Source organism: Equus asinus, chromosome 11 (genome assembly GCF_041296235.1).
Source record: "Equus asinus isolate D_3611 breed Donkey chromosome 11, EquAss-T2T_v2, whole genome shotgun sequence".
NCBI classification, from domain to species: domain Eukaryota; kingdom Metazoa; phylum Chordata; class Mammalia; order Perissodactyla; family Equidae; genus Equus; species Equus asinus.
Genome location: NC_091800.1, coordinates 73,435,140 through 73,461,145, shown reverse-complemented (window position 1 = coordinate 73,461,145; position 26,006 = coordinate 73,435,140). Strand labels below are relative to the sequence as shown.

General features: G+C 45.0%; 2 protein-coding genes across 27 annotated transcripts in view; one reads left to right on the top strand and one right to left on the bottom strand.

Annotated features, from left to right (window-relative positions):
- The window catches only part of GGACT (gamma-glutamylamine cyclotransferase), a 47,390-nt gene extending 46,312 nt beyond the window's left edge, over positions 1-1,078 (top strand). For 17 of the 23 annotated variants that reach the window (XM_044779747.2, XM_044779746.2, XM_044779741.2 and 14 more), the window contains one exon: positions 92-1,078. In XM_044779747.2, coding sequence (XP_044635682.1) covers positions 106-576 — 471 coding nt within the window. In that variant the 5' untranslated portion in view covers positions 92-105 and the 3' untranslated portion in view covers positions 577-1,078. Of the gene's footprint in view, positions 1-7 lie in introns of all 23 variants that reach the window. The other 6 variants (XM_070520114.1, XM_070520117.1, XM_070520115.1 and 3 more) reach the window with 1 other exon arrangement.
- Positions 1,079-2,256: 1,178 nt separating this feature from the next.
- PCCA (propionyl-CoA carboxylase subunit alpha) overlaps positions 2,257-26,006 on the bottom strand; it is a 394,848-nt gene continuing 371,098 nt past the window's right edge. Inside the window, exons 22-25 of one of the 4 annotated variants that reach the window (XM_070520102.1) lie at positions 20,606-20,758; positions 16,893-17,033; positions 5,477-5,554; positions 2,257-2,602 (exon numbers count right to left, since the gene is read on the bottom strand). In XM_070520102.1, coding sequence (XP_070376203.1) covers positions 2,534-2,602; positions 5,477-5,554; positions 16,893-17,033; positions 20,606-20,758 — 441 coding nt within the window. In that variant the 3' untranslated portion in view covers positions 2,257-2,533. The remainder of the gene's footprint in view (positions 2,603-5,476; positions 5,555-16,892; positions 17,034-20,605; positions 20,759-26,006) is intronic. The other 3 variants (XM_014839234.3, XM_014839245.3, XM_070520103.1) reach the window with 3 other exon arrangements.

The window sequence follows — 26,006 nt, the reverse complement described above, 5'->3', positions numbered from 1 at the left end:
TTCCCAGTTTCCAACCCCTGCTGAGACCGAAGCCCCCGCCGGGTTCTGACTCTAGACCACCGACCTAGTCTGCGTCCTTTCTCCTCTGCAGCATCCCCGGCCGGCATGACCCACGTGTTCGTGTACGGGACCCTGAAGAGAGGCCAGCCCAACCACAAGGTGCTGCTGGGCGGCACCCACGGCCGCGCCGCCTTCCAGGGCTGGGGCCGCACGGCGGAGCCGTACCCCTTGGTGATCGCTGGAGAACACAACATCCCGCATCTGCTCAACGTCCCGGGGCAGGGCCACCGCGTGGTCGGGGAGATCTACGCCGTGGACGAGCAGATGCTGCGCTTCCTCGATGAGTTCGAAGGCTGCCCAGACATGTACCAGCGCACCCCGCTGCCGATCGCGGTCCTCGAGTGGGAGGGCACACGCGGCGCCCCCAGGGAGACGCCCGCTGCCGACAGGACCGTGCAGTGCTTCGTGTACAGCACGGCCACCTTCCCGCCCGAGTGGCTGCACCTCCCGTACCACGACAATTACGACTCTCAGGGGCAGCACGGGCTTCGCTATAATCCCCGGGAGAACAGATGAGAAGTTTTCGGACGCTCATGGGCGGAGGGCAGAGGACCGTAAGATGGCCTCGGCGCGGTCCGCACTCGCCGAGTGTGGGGGGCAGTAATGCCCTTTGAACCAAGTGTTTGTCAAACGTAGTCTGTGGGGAAAGGAACAGTCCCTCTCTCAATGCAGCAGTTTCCCAAGCCATCTCACAAGACCGCGCCCTGACATCCCCCTCGGCCCGCCCCGTTCCTTGCGGCCTAAAGAGCACCGTGAGCTTGGATGTGCTGGGTAAGAAAAATTAGGATTTTGTTTCCCTAATTGACATTTCAGGAACTCATATGTTCTCATCCTTTTCTTTTTTTCTTCTTTGTGCTTTGCTTTAATCTGAAGATAACATTTAAAATGATCGTAAAGACCATGTGTTGCAGCTAGATTTTGGCAGCCCTACTGTACTGATTCTGACCTGTAGCACTAAGAAAAAAAATTTTAAGCTCATTTTGAACGTCTCAATGTAATAAAAGAAACTCAAGAAAAACATGCCGTATTTTGGAGTAGTTTTGGAGTATATATAACATCGTTCTTCACAATTTCCAGATCAAGCTTATTAAAAATGATTCTTAAAGATGATTTAAACGTAAACTAGATGCTTTGGGGAATCAAATATAAAAGTGTTCGTTAGTGCTATTGTTGGCCCTTTTTTGGGTCTACTTATTTGGTAGAAGGTTCTTTTCCTTCTAATCCAGCAAAATAACAAGCACCCACTTGCTGGCAGACGGTAGCTGAACACCCTGACGTCAGATGGAAGCCCACCCAAGCCTGGAGCCCAGCGGCAAGGTCCCAGCGCTGCCTCCCCAAGGGAGCGGCATTTGGGGGTGGGCCTTTCAGAGAGGACCCAGCACATTAGTAATTTGTTCTTCAGGCCTGACAGAAAGCTTAGCTTCCAAATACAAACAGCACTTAAAATAATTTTAGCAACGCACGAAGTACCAATTACTACCACCTCCATCTGATAATCTGTCAGCGTGGATTCAAATCAGTGCACGACTCTGCCTCTCCCTCCTTATCCGCCGAGTATGAATGTATTCCAAGAATTTCAAAACCAAATGAAAATGCAGCTGCTGAGCCTCAGGACCCCTGTTCTCTGTCGAGAGAGCTTACTCTCCAACTTAATGGTAGACTGTGCTCGCTAACTGCATCGGGCACAAAAACGTGATCATTATTTTTAGCCCTTTTTTCTTAATTGGAAACTTGCTTCACAGAAACACAAAAAGGCGAGGATGGGTATCAGCTGAGGAGCTTGTGGCAGCCCCACCCGCTACAGTTGGGGTGAGGGAGCCCCCAGCAGAGCCTGTGGGATGGGGAAGGGGGGACCGTGAGTCAGCGCTCCCTAAGGTGATGCCTCCGGGGATCCAGCACTCACCCGGGAGGGTGAGCCACGCAGGAGGGGTCGCCAGAATCATCATCTGTGCCATGTGGGCTTTAGGAAGTTAGTTATGGACAACCACAGGCGGGGTGAGGTCCTCAACCAGGAGGAAGCAGGTGATGAGATTAAAAAGTGGCAAATGCTAATTTAGTGAAACCGAAGGCAAAGAACTGGGATTTATATAAATTTTTCTCAAGGACCACAATGAAACACTAGTATTTAAAGTCTACTGGCACAGCTCATAGCCTCTTATGTACATTGTCTTCATTCAAAAAAAGGGCAAACTAATATTTAGACAAATGCTCAGTTTTATTGATTTAATTTTGACATTAGGAAATCTCACAGCAGAAGTACAAATCATATGTACAAGTATTTATATCAATAAAAATTTCCATTGGTGATTTTTTGGCAGAACGTTGGTTTCTGACTATATGTGGAATAAATATGACCATGTAAAATCTGCCGCACAGGGGTGTTCCTGCAAAAGGCTTGAGTAAATTGCGTGTGAGAGAATCATAATACAAATGGCTAATTAAATTGGGTGATGACTGAAAGGCTATAAATACTTCATTCCAGTTCCACGAGCAGATCTCCTTCCCCAACTGTGTCTCCAGCTTTACAATGCACCAATTTCACCTTGAATTAAAAAAAAGGGGGGAGGGGTAAGAATCATTAACTAGACCAGGAGGGAGCAATCTCGTCATTCGTTTCTGGAAATGAAGAGACAGGCTGGCGGGCCCCGGAGCACAGGTAGAGCACTTGGTGGCCCAGCAGAGGGGACTGAGCGCACAGGGACATCCTCGTGGAGGGCCGTGACTCGCCACCTTCCCCTCTCCCGTCCTTGTCCGTCCTGAAAGTCACTGGTCCAAGGGAATTTCTGCTGTCACGTGCCCGCTGGCCCTTGCACGGGGTGCACCTGGGGCTGCAGCCAGCATCCCCAAAGCCAAAAGTGTTTCTGCTGGATGACTCTCAACAGGCAGCCCTCCCAGCCTCTCTCATGGTTTCAGGTCGTAGAAATGTTCTCTGAGAATTAATGGTACACTTAGTTTAGTGTCAAAAAAAAAAAAATACAAGAATCAAAACAGGTGGCGACCGGCCCCGTGGCCGAGTGGTTAAGTTCGTGCGCTCCACTTCAACAGCCCAGGGTTTCGCCGGTTCGGATCCTGGGCGCGGACATGGCACCGCTCATCAGTCCACGCTGAGGTGGCGTCCCACATGCCACAACTAGAAGGACCCACAACTAAAAATACACAACTATGTACCAGGGGGCTTTGGGGAGAAAAAGGAAAAATAAAATCTTTAAAAAAAAATGTTACTGAATATAATGTTGGGAAAAAAAAAAAAAAGAATGAGAACAGGTGCTAACTAACAGGAGAAACACCCTAACCTGCTGGCACACTTCCTTCCCAAGGGGATGAGCACTCAGAAGACATGCGGCTGCTCGGCCGGGACTTCCTGGCGTGATGGGGGACGACCACTGAGCTCCCACAACGTTGCTACTGTTTTCATTCTACTGATTTCTCCAGATTTTAACTAAGTTTTGCTTTCCCAAATTTATGTTCAGCTTTAAAATGAGCGGGGAGGGGTTGGAGTGAGGAAGAGACAGTCATTTGACTTCCAGGAGGTTCTTGCTCAGGCATGAAAATGAACAACGGGTCAGCACTAACTGGCCATGCAGGCAAGTAGCAAAGAGGAGAAATGCTGGAGACGGCGGGTTCGGTGCCCTGGCCTGTGTCCCCACCCCTCTGCTATGAGCCAGAGGCTAGAAGGGCCTTTTCCCTTGAATTCCAGCCCGTGGTCTTTGAGGACAATGTGGACCTATGCGATGCCTACTTCAAAGGCCTCGTCGGGCAGGTGCTGTCCGCACTGAAGTGGCTGCTCTTTAGGATCTGAAGCTTCAGTGTCTGTATAGGATGTATTTTCATGGTGCTGCGTTTATCAGAGTGGGGGGCCTGTTCCCACTGTGAGCCTTTTCTCCGGGAGGAAAAACGGCCCTCCCAAATAAGAACCGCCAGCCCCCAGGTTCGCCAGGGTCTGCTCCTCTGTGCAGGGGCCTTGGCCACTCCTGGCTGCCCTGCTGGGGGTAGGAGGAAACAGGATGGGCAGGAAGGACTCCCGTTGGTAGGGGTCAGGCCAAAGTACAAATTCACCAGAGCCCACGAGCACCCTGAAGGCAGCTCCGGGCTGCTGACGGCCTGGGAGCAGCTAAGCCTCCAGCAGGAAACCCGCCACCAGGATGTAAAATACCCTGAAGGACACGGGCTCCACGCCCAGCAACCCAGTAGTACCTCAGGACCTTAGTACCTCGGTCCAGCAACACAGGCCCTTGGCATGCATCTGACCTATATTCTGGGTCCCCCTAAATGAGGCCATGTTCTCATCGTGGATGGGAATTTCATGACACTGATGCAGCATAAATGTTAAATAATCCCAAGGAACAAATATAACAATTTTTACAAGAGCAGAAACCAACATTTTCTTGTTCACTTTTAAAAAAGTAATCAGAAGTAGAAAGCAAGATTTCTAAAAAACCGCACATCATGCCATTCTCCTCTCCCAAACCCAACAAGACTAGGCACGCCATTGGCAGCCCCCTCCACCCTGGCCAGCCAGCTCCGGGCCCCCAGCCACACACTGGGCCTCTGCCCTCCCAGCTGGGACTCAACTGGGTGTCCCCTCAGCCTGTTCTGAGCATCGGTTTCATTTTCCACTGAGGTGACAGACGGAGGCTGTGTCTCTCCGAGGCAGACTTCGCTGAGCTGACAGTTCCTCTCTGCCGGGCACCCAGGCCCCAAGGCTGTGGCTCGCTCTCCAAGCCCGGCCACAGCGCAGGGCCCGGCCAGCCTCTCTCTGAGTCAGACACTTCCACCCGAAACTGTCCTTCAGAAAATCATCATTCTGCTATGCACAGGGTCTTTTTAGTCACAGAAAAAATTAAGGAAGTTACTACTTAAAATGACTTTTCTATTTTCTTCAAGGAGAAAATACATTTAAGAAGTTTTACTCAACAAATTTCAGTACTAACACATCTCCCTTTTTTCTCTCTTAAATCATGAAGTCCCACATGGTACATGGAGTTTTCAGCTCTTCTTGATCAAAAATTGAATTGTTCTCTTTGTGGAGAAATTACCTTGCAGAGTTACATTAATTTTTGCAGTCTCTAAAACCGTTTCCCGCTGTGCCACCTAAGTCTCAGATAACTAACTGCCTCCAAGACAGATGTAAACATTAAAAATTAAAGGCCCCTTAATTTGAAAGACATTAAGAAGAAGAACAATTGTTCTCTGACTACCTGAGCATCATCAGGCTTGGGGAAGGCCTGCTCTCCGTGAGGCGGGGCCGCGCCCATGCAGAGTGAGGAGCTCCCACCTCACTGTCCTGTCTGCAGGGGTCGGGGGGAAGAGAGCACCTCTGAGGTTCCCTTCAGGCCTAACTGTCCAAGACTCAAAGGTGGACGTCCCGCTTCCTGTCACAGAGCCGGTGTGTGCTGGCGGGAACTTGGGGACGTACCTTGCCAGTTTTCCCAGCTGTCATGCTGTTCTGCATCTTCATGGCTTCAATCACACAAATTTCCTGACCTTCTGCTACCTGGGAAACAAACAAAAAATGGACAGAAGTTTTAAAAGCATTCTAACTTCGCAACAACGCTCAAGAGTGAAGCCAGTAAGAAAGTCTGTGTCAGATGCTCTGAAATTCTATCCGAACGGCAGCAACGACCTCTAATACTTCATATTCCAAGTTCGTCTTTCAGGGACAGCAGAGAAAGAACATTCCCTCTGTCGTGGTTAAGTCCTGGTCAGAAAAAACCCCTGATACTGGAGGATCGGGGGTGCAGGTTGTGGGGCCTGCCCTGGGAATCTGAATCTGCCTTTGCCACAGAGATGTGGCAAAAATGGAATGTTTCCCACTCACGTGAAATGTTCAGAATTGGCAAATCTCTATAGACAGAAAGATTTGTGGTTCCCAGGGGCTGGGGAGAGAGGGCAGTGATTGCTGGGTACAGGGCTTCTTTTGGGGTGATGAAAATGTTCTAAGATTGACTGGTGATGGCTGCACAACTCTGGGAATGGACCCAAACCACTGAAGGGCACACTGTCGGGTGAAAGGTATTGTAGGTGAATTTTCTCTCAGTAAAGCTGTTCTCTAAGCATGGAGTTCTGTCTATAGCCTGGAGAGCTGGGAACAGCCGAGCATCCAGGCCATGGGGACCACCGTCCCAACCTACGCAAGACATGCCGAGTCCTGAGGACGGCGTGGCACCCGGAAAGTGCAGGTGGTGATTCCCAGCGCTTTGCCCCTCCCCTGCAAGGAGACGGAGGCTCCTGCAGGCACGCTCAAGCTTCCTTTCATGAGGAGGGAAATCCAGGCAGAGCTGGGTGTGCACCCCCTGGGGTTAAACCTGGGGGTCCACCCAGGAGTCAGCTGTGACTAAAAGCTGCTCTCCTTATGCTCTTGCCTCCGCCCTCGATGGGCAAGCATCAAGGTGCTGGGCCCAGTTTTTCCCTATCTTTGTGAGAAGAGGCCTCCCAGTCTTTGAAATGGGAGAGTTGAATTTCTTAGGGCAACCGGCTGGCTGGGGTGCTGGTGGGCATCCTGGTGTGGGGCTCTGGACATTGGCACCCCACGGCTGTGCTTGTCCAGTGTCACAGAAGTGCCTGGAGAGTGTTCTTTCCTGAAATCCCCAGATGATGTCCACCCCCCCACCACGGCCCCCCGCACGGCACCAGCTGTCTTGCTGGCAGTCGGGGCTGCCTGAGCTCCATGCATTCCTCTCCTCCGCTGATCAGGTGGTGGGCTGCTTTTTCCTGGCACAGAAATATAGGAAGAGAGGGGATGCCAACGCTCCGGTGCTGGCACGGCAGAGAGACTGTGCTGGAGAGCCGGGCTTTGTGGCTCTGTGCTCGCTGCCCTTTCTGATTCATTTTCACCTGGCATCTGCATTCCATGGGGAGGGAAGAGCTAACCAGGAGGGCTGTTCTCCAAAACGCAGAGGGACAGGAGTGAGGGCAGCTCAAAGACAATGCAGATGCCCAGTCAGGGTGTCAGAACAGCTACCCCCGCAAGTCGTCATTTGAGAGCCCTTTTCCTCCTTTCAGAGGCAAGCAGGGACCAGGCAAGATGGGAGAAAGGCGAGTTCCCTGGAGTAGCACCTCTGTGCATTTAGCTCCACACGGAAAACCCTGGTGGACCCAGACCACGGCTCTTAGAGGCTGAGGGTCCAGAGCCAGCCTCATGAACCAGCATCCCAACCCAAGGGCTGGGCATTCTGGCCACAGGGCTGGGGTGGCTTTCTGAGAAATGAATCTGAAATTCAACAGTGGAAATTCTATCCAAAAATTCGTTGCCGGCTCTCCACCTCTGGGCTCTGGTAGCTCCTTCCTTCACAGGTGGAGGAGTGCCCGTCGTGGGGGCCCGTGTGTGTTCGCCTCGCACTCTCCACCCAGCCAGGCTTCCTCTGCTAGCATCTGAGAGCCCAGGGCCTGCTCAGAGCCCCCGTCTCACCATCCCTGGCCCACAGACTTCTCTTAGGTGGGTACAACCTTGCTCCTCTGCAGCTGCTCAGCCACTGCCCAGCTTCCCCTGGCCAGACAGAGCGCCCCTCACTGCTGCTTTATGGGATCTTCAAGTAAGTGAATTGACAGTTAATGCAGATATGAAAAAGAGATGAACCCAGGAGATTTCCAGTGGCCACGCCAAGGGGACACAGATCTGACAACGATACCCACAGGAAACATGCAGAAGGACGGCTGGGCCTGGGCCACAGTCCCACACCAGGCTCCAGCCGGCCACACTGGAGGTTAGATCAGGGCCTGCCGGAGCCTGGGGGCCATGGGAGACAGTCAACAAGTTTATGGGGGCTCTGCTGCGGCTGCCCACCGACCACCTCTCCTGGCTGGCCCCGTGTGCTTGTTGCGTGGGTGATTTGCAAAGAGATGACACACAGGTGACTGCAAGTGGCAGGTCCTCAATCATTAATCAGAAAAACAGAACCTCTGACTTAGCCCAGAGATACTCAGGAGAGGTGGGCAAGTGCCACAGTTAGCCCCTCCCTTCTCTGACGCTGTGAGTCTGGTTCAAAGACGGAGCCGTGGAAGGAAGGGCTCCGGCTTCCTCTTCTCTCCCCTGTGTCTGCTGGTCTCTACTTAGAGTATTTAGCTGTCGATGGAAATCGAGTGATTCATCTCTCTCTCTGTTCACTTACGACAACCTGTTTGTAGTCTGTTTTCACTCATTTGTCCCTAAAAGAGACAGGCCTCTTGGAGGTTGCACCTGGATATCCCACAAAACAGATACATTTTGGTCAGGAGAATCATGCTGTCTCTCCACATACACACATGCAAACACGTACATGCACATGAACTTGATCTAAATTCAAGTTATTTCATCCCTCAAAAATCTAAGTCAGAACTGGATAAAGAAGATATGGTGTATATATACACAATGGAATACTACTCAGCCATAAAAGAGGACCAAATTGTTCCATTCGCATCAACATGGATGGACCTTGAGGATATTATGTTAAGCGAAATAAGCCAGACAGAGAAAGACGAACTCTATATGACTCCACTTATAGGTGGAAGTTAACATATAGACAAGGAGAACCGATCGGTGGTTACCAGGGGAAAGAGGGGGTGGGGGGAGGGCACACAGGGTGAAGTGGTGTACCCACAACATTACTAACAATAATGTACAACTGAAATCTCACAAGGTTGTAATCTATCATAATCTTAATTAAAAAATTTTAAAAAAATTACTATACAATAAAAAAAAAATCTAAGTCAGAAAAGCAAATATAGTGCAAACCGTAAGTCAGAGCGCACAGACAGGGCTATAAAGGGTGCTCCACCAGTGACTGGGCCCGCACGAGCTCTAGTTCCAACAAAACCGAGACAGCATCCCCCAGGCCTCTCACCCCACACTGGGCGCCTCCCTGTCCTGCCCGCTCCCCTGCCCTCCCGGGCTCCGGAGGGAGCGAGGAGGCAGCAGCCACACCTCCGGCTCCCGGGGCATTAACTGAGTGAGTGGCCAGGGTGCTTAGTCCTTCGCAGTTTCCATCAGACAGCTCCCATGTGGGGGCACTGCTACTGAAGGACTTGGGTGCGCACACTTCCCTAACATTTTTGTGAATCATCTGACAAAGACTTAACCATTGTGACAGGATGTCTCCAACATCGGGCTTACAACGTGGTCACAAGCCTCGCAAGTCTTTTCAATAAACTTAGTCAGCCTGACGTACTTCTCCACTCCCTGTCTAATTGGTGTAAAGTTTAGAGGCCTGAATCTTATATCTTTCATCCGGCTTATTGCGTCCTCTCCTTTGACACGGGGTCAAGGTTCACATTCGCATCCGATTATCAGAGCGCACTCATTAAGAGGGAGCCTGCCTTGCCCCAGAATGAGTAAGCTGGAGAGAAAACTCGGCCCAGCCACTCAGCAGATTTTAGCATGTTCAGGAGGCCTGAATGTCACCCGGCACCGCTCTGTGCTGAAGAGTGTCAGACATCTCCAGCTGATGATTAATTGTGAGTGATGGGAACTAAAATCCAGTAAAGCCAGCTGCTTGCCATGGTCGGCAGAATGACTCTAATGGATATAGGCTGCCAATTTTCCAGTTTTACTGGCAAGTCTTCCAAGTGTAATTACGGGAAGTTATAAATGATATGGAAATCTATCAAGTCCCATCTATTTCCAGAGGACTCTTTCCCCTGAGACTTTCATCTTCAAGCTTATAGGATGCTTTGTGGTGCTAATGATCTAAATCACTTCTTATTTCTGACTAAAGCCCCCAATATCCTTCTACCAAGTTCACTTCCCTCCTTCCCCAAAGATGGAAAGACACAGAGCCTTCTCCTGCACGTGTCCCTCTCGTAAAACATGCTAAGACTGGGACACGCTTGGCAACTTGTATCGTTCAAATTGCAAATGCAAGAAGAAAGCTCAAAGAAAGTGTAGGAAAAGGAGAAGAGAAAGGGGAAAAAAGACCCCCCCCCCCAAACATGAACGGAAGCCCCGAAAAGTACAGACTTGAAAGCTGTGCCCAATACCAGATATTCATCAGAAGGTGGTGTAGCTCACTAATGTTATTTGATTTGGAATAAAAGCATGAAAATGATGGCAAAGGCCTAAAATTGGAGATGTGAAGGATGACTGCACCGTATTCCATTTCTCAATTTCATCCTTCAGAGCCACAAAATGGGGTGATACAGTGACGGGATGAGATTTACAGTAACAGCTGTGCTCTTCCCACACAAGGGAGGCCCTTCTAATGGGCTAAGGTCTGTTTGGAACAGACGGGGAGTAACAAAACAAGGTCCCCTATTAAGAGAGTGCAGTCATATTTCTGATAAAGAAAATGATTATGGGAGTCGGGTTTCCTTTAAGATGGCCCCTACCCTCTTTTGTCGTCCCAAACTAGGGCTGTTTTAAAGGTGTTATCCTTTAAATATAGGAAAGAGGATGTAAATGGCATGGAGGGTTTTTCCCCCTGTAAGCCTGCTCTCTAGCAACTGTAAAGAATGCATAGGAAACTGTGCCAGTGGCATATGGCTTTCTACTGTGCTAAACATTCATACAAAAGACAGGTTCATCAGTCATTGGAGTATCTGGATAAAAAATTAGCTCCTGATGGATGGTATTTTGAGCTTACCTGCTGCTAGTACATTACCAGAGAAACACAGGTTTTGAAACCCACATGACATTAGAAACTGCAGACCATGAAATACGACACGTGCAGGAGCACATAATGTACGCCAGATTATACAAAATAATAAATAAGCTATTTAAACCCTCTGCCTAAAATTGGGCCCGCTGCAAGGAACCCTGGGTCACTTCTACGCAGGCCAATTAATGCACAGCATCTGCCATATAGAAGCGGGGCATGAAGCACTTCCGAATGATTTCAGCAATTAAAAGAAAACTGTTTCCTGCCTGTTCAGACAGCAACTGTTTCAATGCAAGAGTGAGCACCAAATCACTGTGTGCAGCTGAAAAATTAAGTCCCTTTTTTGGGGAAGAGGGGTGGGTGGGAGGAAGAATTTTCATGGAAAATGGAGCCTTCTTTTGTTGTCCTACATTCCGTGTTCTTCTGCCAAATTAGACAGAAGGCTCGGAGGGCTGACCGGCCCGCTGCAGTGTCCCCTTCTGCACGGGGCGGCCGGAAGCTGGGATCAATCTCAACCCCGCTGACGACTCCACACAAGTGAAAATCCTTCAATTACATTTTTAAAGGCTGTTCTACTTAGAACACAGGTGCCTGAATGCAGTGCATTTTAAGGTCCTTATATCTGAAGAAAGATGCAGTTAACAGCCACCAGAAAAGGACATCTCAGATTTGGTTAAAAGGCACTGCTAGAATCTGATTATAAAAACTTCCTCTTTCTGAGCTGGTAAGATAGGGTGGTAAATATCCCCTGATATTTGCAGAAGAAGAAATGTGCATTCGCATCCCAACATCTGCACGTAAAGAGGGAGGGAGACAGACCCCAGGAGATTGTGTCGTATTTAAGCAATGATGGAACAAACCATCATCCAATTAGAAAGAGAAGGCAGGCGACAGAAATGCCGCCAAAGCCCTTCTCTGCGCTCTAAGGTCTTCTTTAATGGGTCTGTGCACAAGCCGACTCCCTGCGAGGGGCACGCGCGGGGAGAGGGCGCACGCTCCACCGTGGCCGCCGCTCTGGGGGCCTGCGGGCCGCACGTCTGCCCTGCGCGCCCCCCTCGCCCTCCTGCCTGCAGCTGCCTCCCCGGAACCGGGCGGCGGGCCGGGAAGCAGGGAGCTGAGGGGCTCAGGGAAGGAGCACAGGGTTGTGGCCAATATAAAATGAGTCCAGTTTTTCTTAAAATTCCTTAAAATGAAGAAAAACATTACTCCCTACTGCCCTCTAAGTTAGTTCAAAACTGGAGCCAAAGCCTCTAGTTACAGAGAGAACTAGTTAAGACTGACGTCATTTACAATATCTGCAAGAAATCAATCTGGATTCTCTACCCTTGTGAAATATGCCGTTTTAAAGGATTCACTGAAATGATGATTTTTTTTTTTTAAGCAAAAGGGTGAGAAAAGATATTTTGAATCTTAGTAAGGTTAAGAACTGTCATCTTCAAAATGTTTAAAACAAAGATAACATACCCTCCAACCCCAAGTAGATCATTCCTTGCGAAATAAAATAAAATGCCAGACTTGCAGGAGACTTGCCTACAATATTTAATTTATTGATGGATCTGTGAAAATATTTTCTCTTATATTGACAGTTATCATTGTTAAATTGTAAAAATTCCCAAATTGTTACCTCCAACAAAAATTAACCCTAACATTTAAAAATAAATGCTATCTGGAAGAGATAAAAAGGCCAAATTCAGGATAGCTGTTGCCTCTGAAGAAGGCAGGACAAGAGTTTGAATGGAGAGGCCGCAGGGTGCGGTCACTATATAAGCAACGTTTCGCTGTGAAATAAAATAAGAAGCCGATCTGCTAAAGGCGAGCAGAGAGCACATGAGTGCTCGTTGTATCAGGCTCTCTAACTTTATGTTTGTAATATTTCATAATTTAAAGTTTAAAATGTTAAATAATGAATGCATGAATCTATTTGTACACGTTTTGGAATACAATCTGAGGTTTGGGTGAAAAACTGGCATCCTGTCAAACTGCTTTAATAACCACTGCTATAAAATATGTAAATTTAATTATTGTAATCATTTCATGATTGCAAATCAAGGTATCTGGAAACTGGAGAATCTGTCCCGCAGCCAGGCCAGGGCCTCTGCCGGGGGAGACGCCGTCACTGACCCTGGGCTGTGGGAGGCGCACAAGTCACGGCCAGACGGACACATCTCAGGAGGGCCCAGCCCAACCCTTCTCATCTGGAACAGCCAAGGGCAAGGGAGGTTTCCACTCCTTTTTCTCTAAGACACACAAAACAAAGGTGTCTGCCAAGTCTATCTGCGAATTCCCCAAGGTCAGCTGTAAGCTCAATTACAGATGCTTTAGGGACGAAGGGAGGTGCGAGCATCACGCTCTGAAACAGGGCACCTGTGTCTGGTGATCGGCGGTCATCCGCCTGCTTGGGAGCCCGCCCCCGAGGGAGCACTTGCAAGGAGGGAAAAAATCAGGGTAAAATCGGGGTGGTACTCCTAGTAATGGTGACAAATTTTGTTTCTTGTGCACTTTATACTACACCATTTTTTGCCTAAGACACCGTTCACAAGAACAACAACCCAAACACGTCACTATCCTGCTTAAAGATCAGTTCCACTAGAAACTGGACCCACAGGGATATTCCAGAGTCTCTCTTACTAATCTTGGGCTAAGTGGCAAGAGAAAGCAGCAACAGGTACCTACCATCAACCTATTATTTCACCTGGTCTCACAAATAAGGAACAGTAATAATTAAAAATGGAAGAAACATAAATGGGTATACAGCCTGCTTCTGGTTCACGCCTCACTTAATTGTTAACATATAAATAAGATGAATATTTCTCACACAAATCTGAGACGACTGCAGAATCCAAACAATCTCAACATCTAGAAAGAATTTTAATTAAATGCAATATTAAAATATCCCCTTGTGTTCCCTCATTTTTATTTTTTGTTTCGTTTCTGATATCAAAAGGCCAACAAAGCAAATGTGCTCATAATGACTTTATTTTATACTTCAAATTCAAAATGAAAACTGTGCAACAAATTCAGCAGCTGTAGGTCTGACGCTAATCTGTGGAAAAAATGTATTCGGCCATTATTGTGAAAGAATATATTTTTTAATATTTTTGTTCAAGAATATCACAAAGAAGTTTAAAAAATTAAAACAAGTTATAAAAAAATGCTAACTTTGATTATAGAAGTGCCGTCCAGCTTATGATAGTGTTAAACGTACAAATAGTTTTTTCCCAAACTGAAAAGAAAATCAGTCATCGTAGAAATATTTTCAGATTAAAAAAGGCCTATAGGGAAGGCACGTAGAAGTCATTCTGTCGGTTGTTTTCTGAGCGAAGTTTGTGATTCTTGCCTCTCGAGATCCACTCCTGCCCCGTTTCTTACTGGTTTGTTGCCTGTATGCATTCCACCAGAATCTCCTCCCCACAGCCTCCAAGAGGCTATTATACACTCACTGAAGAATGATTTTACTGCCACAGTTAAAGTTAAATACTATATAACGGACACTGAAAAAGTATTAGAAACTTTTGCTGTGGGAACCTGGAAAAAGGGCTTAGAGGACAGCCCAGCTTCGGGACTGAGGGCGGGAAAGCCTGTGCACGCCAGGCCCTCCTGCGCCTTTATCCCCACACAGCCGCCCCAAACCCTCCTGTGCTGAGGTTCCCTAACTCTGTTGACACTGTTTACTTCACAAACAGAGCTGTTATTTACGATTCATGCGACACTTCTGTGGAACACATAATGGCCAGGCCCACCTTTCTAAGATGTGCCAAATTTTATGTAAGCTAAATATAAAAATTATAGATAACTGGAATCTAAACCATAAAAAATGACATTTCAAAGAAATGTAGAATACTTGTTGGCTCTTAGCTGTTTTTTAGGTTCTTGTTTTCCTTGAAAATACAGAGATGCTTGATCCCATTATCTTTCTACTGCAAAAAGCAGAACCTTGGCCCACCTATTGTTAGTAAGAACAACACAACATGCCCTGCAGTGTTAAAATAATTTAAAACCGCAAAACTGAAAAGTTGCAAGTATTATTTCCTTACAGTGGCCTCAAGGAAGTGCGGTGCCTTTGGTCCGAGAAGGTTCCTTGTGTTTTAATGACAGGAGGCAGATTTAACTGCAGAAGCTGCTGTAAGAGCTGGTGCTTGAACAGCCCAGCCTGCATTTGGTCTAGGTATTAGCGAACTGGGACATTTTTCACAAACAGTAACTCAGGAGAAAACACTGTTTATCAAAACGCAAGGGCACAGAATATGAAAGGACGTTCTGCCAGGACCCAAGTGGCGCTGGACACTGGAGAGAGTAATAGGAAGCGTGTGCTCTCCCCGACCAGCCTGGGCACACGCGTGCAAAGACCGCTGACGAGGGAGGTGAAGGACACAGATGAGGAGCCAGCTCACCAGGGGTGCACCCACCCCACCCCTGGACTCTGACTTTAAAGGAGTACATAGAAAATTAAGCCGTTCTTGAATACCCACATTTAATTACTGGTGCTGGTTTTCAATATTTGAGCTACCCCAGGGAACCAAGGACTAAAACCATTTCACTAAATGCCTTGTTTCCCACATTAAGTTATTAACCAGGAAATGGAAAGAGTAAAGGCTAAACTCTTCTGGTATCTGGAGAAGCTGCAGTTGTTGGAAACAAGAAGGCTGCTGGCTCCCTGTTCTCCGCCCGGAGAGCAGCCGCAGCCCGGGAGCTGGCGCAAACGGAGGAGAGAGAAGCACCCTGAGCCGCCCCGCCCTCAGGTGCTGACTCAGGTGTTGGAAAAATAAGGATTTCAGTTAAACACTTATTTTTTTTAAGTGCAAATGTGATTTTATAATTAAAGCCACACAATTAGGACTAACAAGCTCAGGATGGCAGTACATAGCCTATGTGGATTCCAGAAAGAGCTTAAGAAGGAAAATGAAAAAAACAAAATAACCCCCTCACACTGTTTGCCAACCTGCACTTCTAGTCACTAGAAGATTCCACTGACTGCTCTGAGAAGGCAGTGTGTCAGTGTAGGCATTCTTAATGCCAAGGCCAAGGGCTATCCTCTTAGGACCCTGATCCTATGGGATGAAGACAGACAGGGCAAACGTCTCCACTGTATTCAACACGTATCTGCACTGTAACGTATCACCTCGCCTGGATCCTTGACACACGTGGGTTAGAGACGATCGTAACGAGTGCTTATTCCAGGAGGCCAACGCTTTCAAGGTACACGGAACAAGTCATGGCCACCTAGCCTCTTTCATGCTTTTCTGGAAAAGCTGGTAGTTCCATTTCCCTCTCATCGAGTAAAGCAATTGTTAAGTCAGTTTTCCAGCTTCATATCAATTTCAGGGCTAATCATTTAAACAACTAAAACTGATCATTTTTTCTTAATATTCATTTACTGTGAATACTTTTCTAGAAGCCAATGCCAACTATAGGAGCTTTTCTCAACACTATTTTACTTATGTTAATAAAGACATACAGTGCAGTTTTAATGTAATCTTTACAAGAAAAGATAGAAACTGCATCTTAACTGAGATCAAAATGGAATCACCAACGAAAGACTATCATGTTTGGCCGTTATTTCTAGACACATAAATAAAAATGCAAGTACTTAAGTGCCCCCTAGAAACCTTCTGGTTGCATCTTTGTTTTCTTTTTACGTTCACTGCTTATCAATAGACATTTCTATCAACGCTCTACGACAATGCGTGCATCCTGCCAATTCGTCCAGAGCACGTTGTCTCGAGACTTAGCTTGTGAGGAAACACTAATGTAGCTTTGATTTGTGCCTTAATGTCACAAGGTCAAGAGGAAAAACTTCAAACTGTGATCCCAAATTTTATTTATCAAGTTACAGAAGTGCTCTGGCACTACATGGATTACAGAATTAACTTTCCTTAGTTCCATTCCCGTTTTCCAGAAATCATGCAAAAAGTTCCCCATCACAGGGTTATTTCTTGGCATGAGTTCTTCAGGGATGCTTACAACACAGAGAGCTGGAGAGTAAATACGAATTTTAAATGAAATACTTTCTGAAACACTAAATTTGCCAAATAACAGAATGAATCTGGCCTATTTCTGTTCCGGCCCCAGATGGTTTGGGAGGAAGGTGCTCAGCGATATTGTTACTAACCTAATTCAGATGTGAAACAGTTGGACAAAGAATGCACAAAAGCTATTCTGCTGTTTTGGTGGGGGGCGGGGGGAGGTAGTATGACTCAAGAAAGACCCGCATGAGCGTGACTGTGCTGTACCCATCCCTGTCCCAGAGACAGGCCCAGTCCTTACCATGTCCCCGGGCTTGACAGAGACGGCCACCACCACGCCAGGCATCGGGGAACGCAGAGTACTGCTTGTGTCCTCAGCCACTTTTTCCAGCATAAATTTGTTCAATTCTGCGGCGAGTTTGGTTAAGATATGCACCTTGTACTTAAGGGAAAAAAATATAAATGAGTTTAAATGATGAACTTTTCCTCAAACGTAGCGTTCATTCAAAAGCAGTTCTAAGCGTTTAAATTTAAATTATAACATCTTCGAAGTCAAATGGTTTTTAATTATTGTACACGAAAACAAAATTAATTATTAGTTTTTGGCATATTGTTGTGAGCCAGATAGTTAAGAAATTTCTTGAAATAAGAACTATTCCAGTAACTAGGGACAAATAATAATTATCCTGTACCATTCAGAAAAACATCTCAAAACTTTATAAAGAAAACAGTGAGAATTTTCCTTGTATTCCCTTCACTGCTTATAAACGTATCCCAATTAACACAAACCCAGCGGGCTGAGTGAGCCGATGGGAGAAAGGGGGTGACTGCCAATACTCACCAGTAGATGGCAGCAGATCGCCATCTCAAACCTCCTGCTCCCCTTAGGAGAGCAGCTATACCATTATCAATAAATTAAAACAAAGGGTTTCAGTGTTCACTTTGGGCAAAATAATATTTAAAATTCAATTTTTTCCCAGTGATATGAAATGTTACATGCAAAATTGAAAAAGGTGTCTTTTCTTTTTAGGCACAGAATTACGTAGTCTTCCAGCATTACAAGACGGTTAGGGTAGATAAAGATGAAATATAATGAGAGATAATGATATCAAGATTTCAAAACCATTGAAAGAAAATTATATGCACAGCCAACTATTTCAATGGCAGCTTTTGTAGATGGCTCTCGCGTTAAAGGTAGTTCAGTCAAATAGAACATTTCTAATAAAGAGAATTCCTGCCAGGCAGGAAAAATCCTAGATCTCTGTGAATAAATGTATGAGCCACAATTTGGTCTGTCCCAACAAACAAAACAAAATGGTTTGGGGAAGTGCTACTCAGTGAAGTCGGGAAGATTTCTGGATTCCTCCCAGATTGCGTTTCCCTTGGGTAAGATGCAGCATCACGGCACCTCCATTTTGTTGGAAAAAAGCTGCTGTAACTCAAAGCCTCCTGTGGGCATCATGATGGCAGGGATGCAAAAGCAAATAGAATTCGCCCTTTGATTCGATACAGGGTTGGCAGAAATCTCTAAGTGTGCTCTATACAGGACTTACTTTAAAAGGGTCGGGGGAGGCCCCAAAGAAGAGCTTTGATGGCCTAAGCTCCAAGCAGATTTGCGACACTGTGACAGGTTGAATAATAACATCTTTTGCATGTTTCTTTACTCCTGAGCGTGTTTTGCAATCAAGATATATAAGTGTCTGCCAGTTTCTGAAGGATATGATCCTTAAGCAAAATTACAGTGCAAATAAAAGCTTTTTGCTCCTATTAAAATTCATCTGAGTCATAAGTGGCAAGGGAAAAAAGCAAAAAGAGTGCATTCTGCTGTCAGTCTAATAAACATTCTGGGCAGAGGGACTATTTATCAATGATGACTTGTACCTCAAAGTCCTTCATTAAATCCATGGGGGGGGGGGATGGAAGGAGAGGAAAGAATATAATTGTGCCAAATTGCACAGTTTTAGTATCTGCTCTGTCGGCCTTGGAAAAGAAAATCCAACATCACCAGAATCATCAGTCAACCAAAAAGTTACTTTTCTAGCTGGCATCACCCTGAGCTGCTCCTTCCATGTGCCTGATCAGCACTGGGCCCAGTTGTCTTATTTTCAGTGTAGCATATACAGATCTATTTTTTCTTGTTTTTTCACACAGTTTGACTCCAAAATGTGAACTCTAAATTCAGGGAAAGTATGTTTCTACACTGAGGATAATAGGATTTATCACATTTCACCACAGTGGATACCCTTAAGAACTATTTTAGCTATATCACAAACAAGCCTCAATATAAATAAAGTGCCAAGATTGTACCGAGCTCCATTTCTCCCCAGAAATTACAAGATCCTGGCTAAAACTAGATCCTGTCCGTATTTTTATAATTTTCCTATCTTTTGGATTCCTTTCTCTGTGGGACTCCTGCTTTGCTTGGAAAGAGATTTAAAAGAGTCACAAAACTCAAGGCCTTTAGATGCAGTCTTTGTTATTGATGAGATGTTCCTCTTCCTTTTGTATTTGTTTATTGTTCTTAAATCTGTTTGGGGGATAAGCGACTTATTGTAATCACAAGTGAAAAATAACAACGGGGAAACGCCTCTCAGGAGAGGCCTTGTTGCAAATAGTTGGCTTAGAAATGACCTTTCTGAATATAAAAAGGGGAGGTAGCAAGAAGGTTCTCTTTTTAAGATTACCTTTGATGTTGTCCTGACCCCTTCAGCATGCCCACACAAACACACCTTCTCAAAACAACCTCTTGGCTCACCCGTGTGGCGGTACACGGGGCGTGTGCCAGGATGGATCTAAGCGGAATGCAGCATATGGGCCCATCAGAATGAATTGCCTGGTGAGAACCGTAAAAGCCTTTTGATGCCCCAGAAAAGAAGTCATTTAAGAATGTACATTAGGGCTTTCAAAGCTTATGATCACAACTGCTATTTATTGGTTTCTCTGAATTCTTAGGGGGCATGGGCGGAGCAGCCAACCAGTTGAGAGACTTCAGAAAAATGTCCTATGACGCGTGCAGAGCTGGGTTTTATGGTAGGCATTTAAATATTCCTAATGGGTCCTGTAAAACTTCCCTGGAGAGTTTGGATTTTAAGTTATTGTCTTCAAGTAGATAAACCACAAACTTGATGTGTTCTGGGGGTGAGAGTCCAAGATTTTAAAGGTGAATTGACAGGAGAAGCACGATCCGACAAGAAGCCAGAAGGTGCTCACCCTGCAAGGCCATGAGAAACTCCTACATGAGGGATTAGAAGCTGCTTGGTGGGGCCTGAAGTTGAGTACTTGAAGTGAAGCAGCTCCAGGTTGTGGGTTGTCAGTAGATGGAACCTCACTCTGCTGGGTTTGGGAGGTGCTCTCCAAACCACCGTTAAATAAGTCCTGGAAAAACACAGCTAACCGTGTAAGTCAGAGCAGGTGCTCTCCAGGGTGGCCTGGCTCCTCAACCCATACACGACAATAATAGGAGGACACGAGGTGTTAGCTAATGACCTAATTATGGTAAAATGACCCTAGCCCAGCTCTCTAAGCAAATTAATTTTATCGTGTCTACAATGTAAAACCATGTCTAACAAGAAAATTTCTCCCTAAAATTTCAAAAGAAAGAAAGAAAAAGGAATCATAGGATCAGGGAGAAAATTACAAAAGATGGACGATTAAAAGGGACACAATGGAAGTGTTTTAGAAATTAACATATAGCCCTTAAGGCGCAACCTGATAAAAGGGGGAAAGGTGGGAGCAGAGTGCTGTGGTTGTTGGCGGGAAGGTGGGAGCTGGTCACGGCCTGGGACTTGCTTAAGCAGACTTGGTTAACAAAAGCATCCTGCACAAACACAGCTCGTGCCCCAGAGATGGTACAGCAGCCCCACTATGGATGCACTCCTCCCAGATGGTCACACAAAACACCATCTCGCTGGTTCTGTATTAGTTCAGTACATGCATGTCCTTATGGAGTTTAAATCCATGTGCTTTCTAAGGCCTCTAGATTGACCAGCAATTTCACTCATTCCATGTGCTCACATGTCTGTATGACTTAGACGTCTGTGGGCTTCTCGCAAGATGAGCACTTCCAGTCTGCTTTACATACATTTTCAGTTGTGATTTCAGAGCCTCTAGCATTGTTCCTCTTGCAGCAGGCTCAGCTCTGGTTTCCATTTCTGCATCACTCTTCTGCTAACAGCAAGAATAGGTACAGCTGATGAACCGCTCACAGTTTTTCATGTTGACGGTAGGCCATCTCGGTCAACATCGAGTCAAGGGTAAACGATGAACCTTAAATGATGACCCTTTACTGTCAATTATTTTACATCAATTATCGTAACACTCTGAAGCACTGGCCATTGACTGTACATCCACCCTCACTAAGTAAGGTGGCATATACTTGTCTTCAAATACAAAGATCTCTTCTTATTCAAAGTCTTATAGTTTCTGGCCCGAAGGGTCTCCAACATTGAGCTGTGTCTTCATTTCCACAATGTGGCAGTGAGAGCTAACACTCAAATAGTCCCCTAAAAGTCTACTTTCCTAACTGTGAGCTGGAGAAAAATCATCAATGTTTTTCAAGTGACAGAAATGACTAGCTGCAAAAATGATGCATCTTTAAAAACATCAGTGTGTCAGAAAAGTGGAGAAAAACACTAAATGTAAGTTAAAACACTTAGGTGGAATTAGAATTGTAATTCAACCTTGTTTTCCTTCCCCAAATTCTCCGTGGGATATACAATTAACACTTGAGGAAAAAAATAACAAGGGCTCAAAGCCATGCAAAACACATTCCCCTCTGCTTTAGCCCTCAGGCCCAACAAACCCAAACCTACAAAAGCTGCGAGAAATAATCCTGAAAACGTACAGAACTGAAGCCTGTGGCTGTCCTTCTCTTGGAGGTACAACCAGGCCAAGAAGGTGAAATGAACAGACAGCAGTGGAAGCGCCTCGTACAGCTGCAGTCACTGGAGCAGCCTGTTAGCATAATGCTGTGACAACTCCATCGGCACAGTCTCAAGGTAGCTGTCAATCAGGATGCATCATTTAATCCAACAGCACTCGGAGGACTTTCTCCGACAACCCACACGACAGCATCTCTACAGCTCTATTTCTATCAGAGCCCAGTTGTGTTTACAATGCTGCTGTAATTAGACAAGATGCAACAGGCAGCAATATTATTGAGATTTCCATTTTGCAGTATTGCCCTGTAAAGTGTGATCTTGCTTCACAGAGTCATGCTAAATGACAAAAGGCTATTTTCTTCAGTCTCCCAGCTCAGACAGCGCTTCATTTGCAGCTATCTGTAATTAGATTAATGGTGTAGTGTAGCACAAAGCAGGCCCACTTCACATCAGATAGCATATGAATTAGGACAAACACTTACTTCAATTCCAGGCAGAGAAAGCAATGACTGGGGTATTTAGCATACCCTTTATGGTGGAATGAGATGTTAATTGTGTACCATTACCTCTAAACTGCTTGCTTGTTGTATAAATCACTGTGCTAATTGATGCAGAGATAGAAATGTAGCCACAGGCAAGAAAGCAAAGGAATGAGAGCAGAAGATGGTGGATAAAGGATTATCGAGTAAAACCATATGGAGATGAGGTTCCTTTGAGAACTTCCCTTTCTGCCCAGGGGCAGGATTTCTTAAAAGTACAGAAAAACTCTTGTACCAGGGAAAGAAAATTTAATTTTTCACATTCCTTTTTAAAAACACAAAAGCTTTTAAAAGTTCCTGGCTACAAGAAATCCAAATAAGAGGTATGTGGAATTAATCTGAATATACACTAGTAAAAACATGGACTGCGTAGTTTTCAAACAGTCAGAACTCCCCATCTGGGCTTCCGGCCCCTGGGTTAGTAAGTAGCACTTGCAGACTACCTGCAGGGGCGTGTCCCACCCAGCCGCCGGCAAAATCAGTTCTTTCCCAAGACTCGAAGTTGTTCTCCTAGACCAAAGCAGACAAAACACAAACTGAAACTCTGCCGGTTTAGGTCGCTATAGACTCCAATTATGTGGAGCATTTATTCAGGATGTGAATCCAACAGAACAGAATCATTTCCATCTGCCGTTGAAACAATGATTTCAACACCAGCACCAAAACACTAAAATCTGACTATTCCAGTTCATGATTTCACATCGATAGGAAGGAACTAGAAAGCAGATCTTTTTTTCTTGTTTTTTCTAAAACTAGCAAAAATAATAAACAAAAGCACGTAGTAATTTAAAAGCTTCAGTCTCACTACAAACTGCTACTCTTCCTTTTTAAAATGTCCTGTTCAGCACTTAACAGCTCTTATTAGGGTAAAATGAACATCTCAGAAGCAAAACATAGAAACCAAATGCTCTCCTCAAAAAGTCGCACTGTTAAAGATCCACAGATAAACGTGCTCGTTGGAAGTTCATAAATCAAGTGCATGCACCCCGTGTATGTGTTCATAATTTTTTTAATAGCAAATCAACAGTAAGGTGCAAATTACTGCTGTGCACCCTTTCACAGATTCAGCTGCTTGGTAATTAGCACTGTTATAACAAAATTTTACACAGAGAACCAATACAGTGGGTCACTGAACAGTCCAAATTCTCAACTTCAGAGTAACAGTTAATACATCCATTTATTGCAAGTGCACATTTGAGAAATACTATGTATAGTTCAGCTTTGTGAAATACGAATACCATATTGACTTGCAAGACAATAAAACAATGTCCCAAGAAACTAGAAGGTCTGGTTCAAGTTATCACCATGAAACCTGGAAAAAGCCTAGAAGTTCTTTGTTGGAGGCAAGAGAAGAGCTGTATTGCAATAGCACATTCAACAGTTTAAGGTTTGGGTCATCTTGCTAAAGAATACTTAAAAGAAGCTATGAAGAAACATCAAGGGCCCTGGATATGGAAACAAATGTCAGCAAAATAGTGTGAACTACTGTGAAATAAGACTTCCCAAGTGTGCAGCCGGGTGACACAAATGGAAGTGCAGTGAAGGAAAGATCTGGAAACAGTGTAACGGCCTGCTCCCAGTCATTAATCACTTGTTTAAACCATTTAAACTAGAACAGTACAGCCCGCAGCAACAGCCAACACACCCTCACGCGATGCTGGTGTTAACAGGAGAAAATATATGGTTTCTGAGGTTGTGTCTCAGTTCCTCAGCATTCGCTCCCTTTAATTGAAAAAGGCAGTTAAACACAAAGTAAACCATTCAGTTAGCTTAGCTGTTTAATGACATATAATTGATAATGTCAATATGTTGCAGTGACATAATGCGTCGCTTTCAACACTCGTCCACTTACATTTATGAATCAATCTATACTCAAGGTTTTATTCTTTTACTGCCAAGTTGGTTCTTGAACTTCAGTCTTTTGCTGGACCAATCAGTGTGCCACAAGGAGCCTCCATGGTAGCAATGATTTCATTAAGGACAGTTTTTGAGGGAAGAATCACAAAAAGAGAGGTGGGAAGAAAATTCCAACAAAACAAAACCACAATAACACATGAAGCCCATTTCAGTAACTCATCTTTCAAAATCCTTGTTAAAAAAGGGAAAGTTTCCTTAGAGAAAAAGAAGACCCACCTTAAGGCTAATATGAAAATCTTTGAAGGAATGAGTGGACTGGTAAGTTATATGTATCTCTGGCTTGTTCTCAAAAGACATTTTCCTCTAGAGGGGAAACCATGGAGATGTCAATAATACAAACATCTAACCTAATATCCTAAGATAAACAACTTTTCTTTTTCAACAATAGTGCTGAAAATTAAGTTGAAATGAAACATTAAACTCAGCACTTAGTAACAGGATTTATTTCCTCAGCTGTGTTCCACTGAAGTTACCTTTCCTGTAGTTTGAATCACTTGTGTCTTAAACACAGACCCAAAAATGATGGAAAAGAAGAAAAGCTGCTGTCCAGGGAGCCAGCCCCACCCCCAGTCCGCAGGAAAGAGAGCGCCAAGAACAGTCCTCAGCGGGTTCCTGAAGGTGCGGGTCTGTTCACGGGGCGAGCTCCCCCGGAGCTGGGCGCTGTGGGGACACCACGTGCAGGTGTGCCACGATAAAGGGGCCCAGCCTCTGCTTCACCCAGGTGCCCACAAGCTGTCTAACAAGCAGGGACAGGTGCCACAAAGGTAATTTGCTGGAATAAGTAGCACTTTCCCATTCACAGAGGCAAGGCCATTGACAATGTACTGTAGAGAGCTCACAAAATAGAAAGTGTGCCTTCTGTTTGATCGGGAGTCTCCGTGACACATTATGACTATAATGAGTCATTTCTTTCTTTTTTACACAAGAAAAATATTATACATCTTTGAAAGCCTTGTACTCAATTATGTAACAATACCAACATCTGTTAACAGTACAGGCTGTTTCTATTCTGTATCCTGAATTGTTTTATGTAATTACAAGTTTATAAGGTATCTGGTAAACCAGTAAGAAGGTACCTTTTAAAAGTACTATATAATTTGGGGTACAATGAAGTGTTCTCTTGAAAATCTATAATTAGGGCAGCTACAGCTTACAGAAAAGTACAGGAAATGTTATAAAAACACAATTATGTAAATAAGCACATAGGTAGGAAAGTGTACCATTTTGTTATGGTCCCCATCCGCCTTTTTCCTCCTTTTCTATGTGAACTGTTCTTTGCTCATCTCAAGTTCAGGTAATGTTGTCTATAGGGTGCACAATAAGTGAACTTTGGGAAAAAAGATGGGGAGCTTGGCCTTCCTTTGTAGGTTCTTTGGTGGTGACTTGAAACACTAGAGGCCTGGGAAGCATGCCAACGCCAGGGACTTCCCAACTTCTGGCTTTATATGGATTTTTTAAATGATAAAATATTTTTGCTATTATGAATTCAGTGACGGAACTCAGAATCTAATATGCCAAAACATTGCCTTGTATTGGTCAGAAATTCAGAAAATAAAATATACAAAGATAAAGCAAACACAACTAGACATGATAATACTGGCAACTTCAATTGTTATAATTCTAGCTCTTTGGTTCCACATTTGGGAGTAAATGGATTAAATTTTGCAAACACCATGTCTAGCTCTAAAGATCAAAGAAAGGAAGTTGGTTCTGATATTAAGAGAGCTTCTAGATCTGGCAATGCAAGGGTCTATGGTTATCTTTTCCTTACACACTTAAAGAGGTGCATAGTGAATTAGGCAAACAGTTTGGTTCATTCATTCAAAAACCACTTATCAAGTGTATCTGGGTAATATAAGAATACAAAATAAATAGGGAAAAATGGCTCCTCACCTCAAACCACCATAATCTGTCCAAACAGAAAAGACATTCACAAATGATACAATATAAATATAAATATGAGTCTGACAAAGGATATGACCAATATGAGGTAGGGTTTTGATTTTAGCCTCTCAAAGAAACCCTCCTGGGTGGGGAGGCCAGTGAGAGCAAAGGTTTAACTTTTAGGATCTGGAGTCA